Consider the following 9230-nt stretch of genomic DNA (forward strand, 5'->3'; position numbering starts at 1 on the left):
CGATCATTTTTAGAAAATATAACATTAATATCTTTCTTAAGCAAAACATATACATCAAATTCATAAATTGATTTAAATCAATCTGAGTATGAAGTTTTGATAGAAATCCGACTTTCTGCGCCTTACAAGTAAATGAATTTCAAAAATACTATATCGCGATATATCGCTATATCGCGATGCAAAATTGACGATGCATCACGATATAAAATTTCTTGTATCTCCCAGTCCTAGACATGTCATTATTAAAACACTACAGTGTGTCTAATCATTTCGTCTAATTATTATAATATTCTTATATAATACCTGATATAATAAATATTCTATATTTATATAATGTATCGTCTAATTTATCCAATCGTCGAATTTATATTATATATTGCCTAATTTAGCCAATTGATACACGAACGTAAACAAGTGCAAACCGGTTTCAGTCGCATAAAAACAATAAAGCTGTATAGTATCACCAGATAATTAAGATTTTACATTGAATGTTATGGTGCATCTAATAATTTGGCCAGAGACTGTATATGCTCCCGTATCACCGCTGGGGATTGAAGCCCCGACTTCTTGGTTTGTAGACTCAAAATTAATTAACTTAACTTTAAGAATATATTTTTGACAATTAAATATAAAAATATAAAAACAGATAAAAATATCGTAGTGCATACCTATACAGCTGAGAAGCGGAGGAGAAAGAAGGGGGAAGGGTTAAGACATGGATTCGATGTTCTCCCCAGATGGCGTATTCGAGCACTGCAATCGCGAATCGCAGAAGAAGGGAGCTGAAAACTTCATTGAATATAGTTCTATAAGAAAGCATCGTGGAGATTCAAGAAATATTTTTTATAATTAAATACGAAAAATATCAAGAAAGGGGACAATTTCATATTACATTCCTATACAACTGAGTAAAGGAAGAGACGGAAGGTGGGAGAACTTCGGTTGTTATATTTTTCATTGCTTTTCTTTCTTTATTCTTTTGGAAGGTGAGAGGATTTAGACATAGAACCAGTCTTCTCCCCAGTTGGCGTATTCGAGTGTTGCGATCGCGAATAGGAAAATTTCGTTAAAATTAGGATAGCACCAACTACGCAAAATCAGGATTACACCAACTACTAGAGCTAAGAGTGGGGTGTAATAATAGCGCGTCGCTTTTCAGAACCATTTTGCCGTGTATGGTTTGATTCGTATGTCTCTACTTTTATCACACATAAAGCAACAAAAAAAGCGAACTTTATCGTTCATATTGCCGATCGAAATGGGCTACAGAAGGCGTAGAGCAGAACTCTCTACCTAAGGCAACACTTCGCATGCTTTCACCATGTAGATTGCAATCTTTTATGTTGGAAAACTACATTAAACCTAGTTCTAAAAGAAAGCGTCATGAAATTTTAAAAAATATTAAGAAAAGGAAAAAATATCGTTGTACATTCCTACACAATAGAAAAGAGAAGAGAGAGAAGGGCCACGGGCATGGAACCGGTTTTCTCCCCAGATGGCGTATTCGAACGTTGCGATCACCTATTCTTAGCTTAAAGGTTACAAGCTATCAGCATAACATCTGCTATCTCAACTTACACTATGACTTCGACTTCATACAAATCCAAATAAACAAATATTTCGCCGATCATTTAAGAAATATAACGAACACCCTTATTTCCCATTTAGAGATATATCTTTAAATTTAAAATGAAAATTCATTTAAATGTCAATATTCTCTTACCTATTCTCAACAGGCGGTTCTATTCGTCTGTCACAAATGAAAGAGCACGAGCAATTAGAAATGATCTATTCGTGAAAGAAAAACTAAGACAGTCATCTCTCATAACTCGGGTGGAAAAAATTGAAGTAACATACCGTGGAGTGCCTTCCGATAACACTTTAATAATGAATAAAAATCTTTCTACGCCTTATAATTGTGCTCAACATATTCACGAATCTCTCTGCCAACGATCAGTTCTCGCAGAAGTGAATGGAGAATTGTGGGACATGCATCGACCACTCACGGATAATTGTGAATTGCGATTTCTCAACTTCAACACCTCTCCGGAGATACTAAACAAAGTTTTTTGGCGAAGTTGTAGCTTTCTCCTTGGCATGGCAATCGAAAGAGCCTTTAAAGATAAATATTTCGTGAAACTTCACAGCTGGCCTAAACCAAGCATTGAAAGTGGGAGCTACGTTTACGACGCTGATATTGGAATAGCGAACTGGAAAGCTACCGATGAAGAGTTAAAAACATTTACGACTATTTTATGGAAATTGAGTCAAGAGGACACTACTTTTGAGCGACTCATTGTTTCTGAGAATCTGGCATTGGAAATGTTTCAACACAATGTCTTCAAAACTCATCAAATTCCCAACCTAAGCAAGGATGGGAGCGTTGTTTTGTATCGTGTAAGAGATCACATCGATATAAGTTGTGGGCCTATGATTGGGAACACTAAATTTGTGGGTACCACTAAAGTAACTGCGGTTCATCAGCTGGACAGAGACTGTGGTTACAGATTTCAAGCAGTGTCATTACCTAAACAATTAACTCTCAGCAGTTTCGGTTTCAGTGTATTGGTTGACCGAGCTAAAAAATTAAACGGTGTTGGTCTTAAACAATCTTTTGAAACAAAAGCGCTTTAGTATTAAATTGTATTGTGTAGAGTTATTAAAAAAATAAAAGTTTCTAGTGCCTAAATCTATTTTTTAAGAAAAGTACATATAAATATTAAGATTATACAACGTCATTTAAATTTTGAAATTGATGTAACACTAACAATACATTGGGATAAGGGCTGGGATAGTCTGGTTGGTAGGACACTGAGCCCATGTCCGAGAGCTCATGGGTTTGATCCCCACCGACCAAAAACTCCCAGTGTAGAAATGGTGACTGATGCATGTTAAATCTGTCAAGTCACAAAGTCCATCATGTTAAGATAACAAATTATACCTGTGGATGTACTGATCTAGGAGTTTCCTTGTCTTCTGGATTGGTTCAAAATTACAAGCCTATGGAGGTGAACATTAGTAGTCGTAAACCCAAAATTGGGTCGGCTGTTCAACGACGGTTATAAAATACATTGGGAAAGATTTCTGTGGCAGAATAATCGCCAAGTCTTAAAAACTTTCGGGGTGCCGCCCTCGAGAAACTTTAAAAAAACATCACAGAAAGGGATCTCTAAGGGTATAACTTGTAGCCCTCCTCGGACAAGCATCTAGATGTTTTTATAAAAAACATTTGCTCGTTTAAAATCTATTTTGAATTTTGGCGATTACTCGACAGATCATAATACGAAAATATCCCCTTACATGCATATTTTCCAAATTATCTAATTTATATTGCATTTTTACATTGGTAAATATTTTTATTACCCAATAAAAATTTATTAAAACTCAATATCTCATTTAATAATTATTGTTAAGTATAGAGATACAATTTTTTTGATATGTTATGTAGTCAATAATATATGTCATGATTATAACATATTCGAAGATAATAGTTATCCCTGAGGCAGAAATCTTGACAATATTATCCCTAGAATTCTTGCAGAAAGTGTTCTCTTTAAAGAATCAGAAAACTTCAATTTTATTTTTTCAAAAAATACTTTTTATTCTGGAACTAATTTGTAATGAAATCTTCACTCATAGTCATACTTTATTGAAATATATATCAGAAAAAAAACCTCATTGTTTTAAATTTTTGTGATTTTGGAAATACTTTTTAAATTATGAATTCTAGCTGAAGTCAGTCTTAATGGAATTTTTAAAGAGGAAACTTTGGTTTTATTTTTTCTGCAGAATTGTTTCAAAAAATACTTTTTATTCTGGAGAATTATTTTCTAATGACACCCTTTCTCTTGTAGTCAGAGGGAGGAAAAGCCCTCCCGATTTTTCTATTTTCTTTAAAAATTCCATTAATACTGGCTTCTGCTAGAATTTCAAATTGATAATATAAAAAGTATTTCCAAAATCACAAAAATTTAAAACAATGTTTTTTTTTAATATATACTTCAATAAAATATGACTGTGAGTGAAGATTTGGTTACAAATTCAGATTTGTAGCCAAAAAAAAAATAATAAATTAAGGTGTTATATTTGTCCTACCCTTTTTTTTTATTTGTTTAAAACAAAATCCACTCAATATTTTTAATGTACAGTCGGACCCCAATTTAACGAATTTCGCGATTTAACGAATTTTTTTTCCAACCCCAGCAAAAACAGAGTCAAAAAACCTTAATTAACGAATAATTAACCCCGAATTAACGAACTAATCAGCATCCGGAAAAAATATTTTTCATTCATTTTGATCAGAAAAATACTGCATTTTTTTGTAATTGGCAGATTCTAATCTTTCCTGGGAGAAATAAAATAGAAAAAGTGCATATTCGTCTCAAACAAAAGAAAACCCCGCAACAGGGAAAAACAAAATTCGTCGTGGGTAGGTGGGCAGCGTCAATAAGACATTACACTTTCAAGGTCATTTTCCGGGGGTTTGTCACATGAACTATGAGTCAAACTGGAAATTCCTTTCTTATTTTAGATAGTCGTTTATAACTAGCAATTTTTAATAATACATATGTACAAAAAAACAATTTTTTTTTAACCCCGATTTTACGAATGACCCCGATTTAACGAATAAAATTTTCGGTCCCAATGAATTCGTTAAATCGGGTCTGACTAAGTGGAAATTTCAAATTACTCATTTGAGTCTTTAAAACTCATGCCAATTCATCATAAATACATTAAGCGTTTTGATCATGTTTTTCGGAAATCATTGCACATGATCATATTTTGATACATGATGATGATATTCTCGCAATTTTTTAAAATTGTTATTATTAACAATATGTAATATATCTGAATCATTCATTCAAGTAGTCAGTCCTTAACACTTGGTTAACGTTTATATCTTATAAATCCATGCTGTGTTTTTATCATTTTTTCAACAGTTGTGTTTCTTTTACAAAAATCCCACTGTTTTTTATTCAATTTTATTACACTCAAAATTCAAATCACACATTTGATTATTTACTTCTAATGGGATAATTCCAGTGTTTTCCAGCAATAATTGCTACTAATTTCCGCATGTTTTTAAAATTTCCAATATTCCTCATTTTATATTTCGCCACGTGAAATTCAAATCCTTTATTTTAATGAATTTTCGGTTGTTATTGATTTCGGTTGTAATTTAATGTGATGATGATTTGCAAAATGCGAAAATTGGCGTATTTTTCTCCTACAAAGAATATTGTCCATAGTATTAGGGAATTGACCTTTTTCTGAAATAACACAGTTAATTATAATATCAACACGATTCAAAAATATCAATACGATTATTTAGTAATGATGATTATAACAATAACTTAAATTTTAATCTATGAGTTATTTCAATATTTTAAATTATATTTGATATAATTCTAAAGAGTTAAATGTTTTTCTCACCTATTTTATTTTAGTTTTATACAAAGTTTTAAAATTTCGGAATAATCAGTTCTCTGTTAAGAGTTATAACACAGTGCACAAAAAGGTTCCTGTCCACATGTAGATGATAAAAGAATGAAGAAAACTATAGGGAGGAAGAAGACAAGAATACTAGAGAGGAAGTATTGATCAGAAAAGAATTTTGAGAGAAAAATGGTTCTTGTCCAACCTAGTTTTCAAATTTTTTTTGATTCATCAAAACCAGGTTGCCACTCCACAGGGAAACCCTGGAAAATACAGGGAATTTAAAAATCACCTAAAATAACGGAATTTTCAGTTTTTCTTTAGAAACTGGGAAAATACAGGGAATTTTATTTCTTATTTTCATCATCACTCAAAGGGATATTTAAGAATGATATTTCTATTAAACTAGTTTATTTACTGTAGCATTATTTGTTTTAGGTATGTTCAGCTGTTCCTTTTTTCTAAGTTTTTTTCAGCATTTTTAACTAGTATAGTTAGCCTAAAACAGCTCATATAAGAGCACAGTAATTGTTTTTTTCCCTTTTAATATATTATATGTACAGGATGGGAAAAACACAGGGAATTTTTCTTCCAGATTTGAGTGGCAGCCTCGCATTTGACAAATGGGTACTTTGGGATTATCCCATCAATCATTTTCATACTTTGGGATTATTCCGTTGACCATTTTCACCAAAAGGTAGCTTCTGCGCCAAGAACCGCAAATTTTATCTTATTTACGATTGTGGTGTTTGGTGAAACAAGAAACACTGCGGAACTACCTGAAGACACTTAGATTCGTATTTAAACGAATTTATGTGCACAAGGATAATGGCTTGTTTGTTTGTGCCTTAAATGCTATCAAGGATTTTTGGCCGCTAAAATGATTTATAATAATATATATGGTTAGATTCAAGAATAATTCAATTTGTAGTTATAAAAAAAGAGGTTTTTACTTTGTTATGATTCCTTTTATTACGTATTTTTACACTTAAATTTTTTTAGTTTTTATTATTTTTTGATAAAATTAATGTATTTAGAACGTTATTTATTTTTTTTGGTAATTGCTTTTCATTATGGTAGCCTCAAAGGATTTGCACATTTCCGTGAGTGTTGACAGGTCAATGAGATAATCCCAAAGAACAGGTCAATAGGATAAACCCAAGGTACCAACAAACGTTTCATATACGTTTATAGTGAACAAATAAGAAATTCATAGTTCATTTACAGAGGACTCAAATTTCTTTTTTGCAGTTATTTACATAAATGTAAAAAGAAATTTTGATATTTTCCTGCCTCTATTGTTCACAATGAAGGGTATCGTGAGAAACGATCCAACATAGTTCTAATGTACTACAAAGTGCAACATAATTATAAAATAAAACAATTTATTTCACGTTTTTCCTCTTACATCTAATTTGTATATAATTATTCTTCCGTAGAAATCTGTACTGTCTGAAAACGTCACTTTCATACAATCAGTAGGTTCTGTGTTTAAAGTAAATACTTATTAAAAGTTAAGGTATCATTAACATTGTAAATGAATAACAATTTTTAGGAAACAGTCTAATTTATTATGAGATTTATAACTAAAAAAACAAAATAGAAATAATTAGTTTTTAAACATATAATAGTGCATAAACAGTTATTACCTCATAGAAAACTTCCTGCGCCTCAAAAATATACAAATGTCAATCATAAATTAAAAATATTACAGACCATTTATAGTTATTAATGTAAAAAAGCTTTTGTATTTTCGATGACAGTAAAAATCCCTCAAATTATCTATATGTAAAATACTTAGTATACTATGTGTAATGAGAGCAGCAATGATAGTCTTAAATCAAGCTGATTGGTTGAATGCAAAGTTTAATGATCAAGGTATCTGCCACATTTTAGACTTCCGAATTCATATCTTTCCATGACTGATTCCTAGACGACTAATTCCTAGACGTAGATTCCTTTTATGACTTAACGAAGTTACTATTTTCTCCGACAAAAACACAACAAGAAATTTAAAAAAGCATAATAATAACATAAATTGAAATGATAGGTATAACCAAAACTGTTATACTCTGCTTTGTTATATTTAAAGATTTTAAATTAAAAAAATAAAACAGAATAAGGAAAGAGTTGAAGTAACAAAATAGCTGAAAAAAATACAAAAGCAAATAATTTTTTTCAGCAGAATTATATTCTAAAGATACTTTTCTTGTTCATCCGAAAGGAAAGAAATACTCCTGATTTTTCTGTTCTCATTTCGGAATTTACAAAAAATCACCAATGACTGGCTTGCTTCAGTTAGAAATTTAAATTGATAAAATAAAAATAAATAATAACAAAAATTCTGAAATCACAGAAGTTTAAAAGATAATTCGCTCTAGAAATTATGCTTTTTCTTTCATTTTTTTGAAAGAACACCATAATTTTTAAAGAACATGATAAAAACATTTTATATTTTAATAAAATATGACTGTGAGTGGGGATTTTATTACAAATTCAGATATTCGGAACACCATGAAATGGGGGGGCGGGGTATTTTAAAAATTAGATTTTTATGCCTCCTAAATCCATGACTTTCCATGATTTTTTATATCGTTCCATAATCCAATTATAATTTTATTCTCAAAAGTAAAACAAAAATAATTATACATTGAATAGAAAAGAATTCGTTCACATTATTAAGATTTTTTCGCAATTCATTTTCTATTTCAAAAAAAATACAACATAACAAGATTTTGAGAAGAAACCCTTCGACATAGGAATACAACTTAACATTAGGTGGATATATAATGCCATGCCAAGGGGGGAAAAAATTTTTGGCATAAGAAAGTTTTCTAGATATCAAAGTTTGAGATAGCGAGAGTATACTGTATAATGAAAACACATGGTGTTATAAAAAACAAAAATACAAAACCCGATAATAAAATATTGATCAGTAAAACACAATAAAGGATATCTGTAGTGAATTGCAATCTTCAGGATAAATATATTTATGTTTTTCCATCATTTCGTTGCGTCTGATTTCGACTAGACAATCTTTACCACAAAATCCACCTTGAAACTGAATGTGCAATTCTTCAATGCTAACAGAAGTTTTAAAATCTAATTGTAACCACTGTGGACTACCCTACATAAAATGAAAAACAATAATGATGGAAAACGGTCAGTAAGTGTTACATATTAAACAAATAGTTTCTAATGACTGACAGGATTAATAATATTTTTTAAAAAGAATTGAGATTTCTAGATTACAATTATAAAACGTTTAAAAAATAACTTCTGAAATTTGATCAAACATCAGTATAGGATATACCGTACGAAAGTAAACTGAGCAGTAGCACTTAGCTAGGCCTAGTATATATTTCGGACATTTACCAAAAGCGACTATGTGATTGTTCACATTCACTGGTGGAAGTCGACAAGATCAAGATTTCCATATTTATTTCCAATTGCAGGGATGAGATTAGCAAAAAGGCAAAAAAGCTGAATTTCCACGATAGTAAATTTTACGTAAGCGCAACCCTATAATAATAAATTCCAGACAGATTAAGGTAATAAATAATGTGTTGACATACAATTGTGTACTAATCTATTATTATATAAATGATTACATTGATACTTAACATTTAGTGAAAATAAAAATTACCAATTGAAAAAATAAAGCTGGAAATTATATTTTTCCTCAGTTCACATAAGAGACAATTATTACTTGAAAAACTACCTGGTTTAGCAAATTAAAACTACTGAGAATATACATTAATATTTCATTTCTTTTAATAAATACTGTTATGTGA

The 9230-nt window shown here is 30.6% G+C and overlaps 2 protein-coding genes and 1 long non-coding RNA gene across 4 annotated transcripts in view; 1 reads left to right on the forward strand and 2 right to left on the reverse strand.

Moving 5' to 3' along the window:
- The window catches only part of LOC139425974 (uncharacterized), a 25282-nt gene extending 24481 nt beyond the window's left edge, over nt 1-801 (reverse strand). Inside the window, exon 1 of the long non-coding RNA XR_011637180.1 lies at nt 669-801. This is a non-coding gene — a long non-coding RNA (uncharacterized lncRNA). The remainder of the gene's footprint in view (nt 1-668) is intronic.
- Nucleotides 802-1546: 745 nt separating this feature from the next.
- On the forward strand, nt 1547-2689 carry LOC107455190 (mitochondrial ribosomal protein L39). The gene has a single exon (XM_016072674.3). It carries the CDS (start codon nt 1690-1692, stop codon nt 2632-2634), a length of 945 nt encoding a protein of 314 aa, XP_015928160.1. The 5' UTR covers nt 1547-1689; the 3' UTR covers nt 2635-2689.
- Nucleotides 2690-6804: 4115 nt separating this feature from the next.
- The window catches only part of LOC107455191 (nuclear receptor 2C2-associated protein), an 8994-nt gene continuing 6568 nt past the window's right edge, over nt 6805-9230 (reverse strand). For both annotated transcript variants that reach the window (XM_071183019.1, XM_043039767.2), the window contains 2 exons: nt 8393-8563; nt 6805-6940 (listed from right to left, as the gene is read on the reverse strand). In XM_071183019.1, the coding sequence (XP_071039120.1) occupies nt 6827-6940; nt 8393-8563 (285 nt within the window). In that variant the 3' untranslated portion in view covers nt 6805-6826. The remainder of the gene's footprint in view (nt 6941-8392; nt 8564-9230) is intronic.

Source organism: Parasteatoda tepidariorum, chromosome 7 (assembly GCF_043381705.1).
Source record: "Parasteatoda tepidariorum isolate YZ-2023 chromosome 7, CAS_Ptep_4.0, whole genome shotgun sequence".
Taxonomy (NCBI): Eukaryota; Metazoa; Arthropoda; class Arachnida; order Araneae; family Theridiidae; genus Parasteatoda; species Parasteatoda tepidariorum.

Bases quoted from the DNA above. Each gene is read 5' to 3' on its own strand.
- LOC107455190 (XM_016072674.3), top strand. From the start codon at position 1,690: ATGAAAATTCATTTAAATGTCAATATTCTCTTACCTATTCTCAACAGG.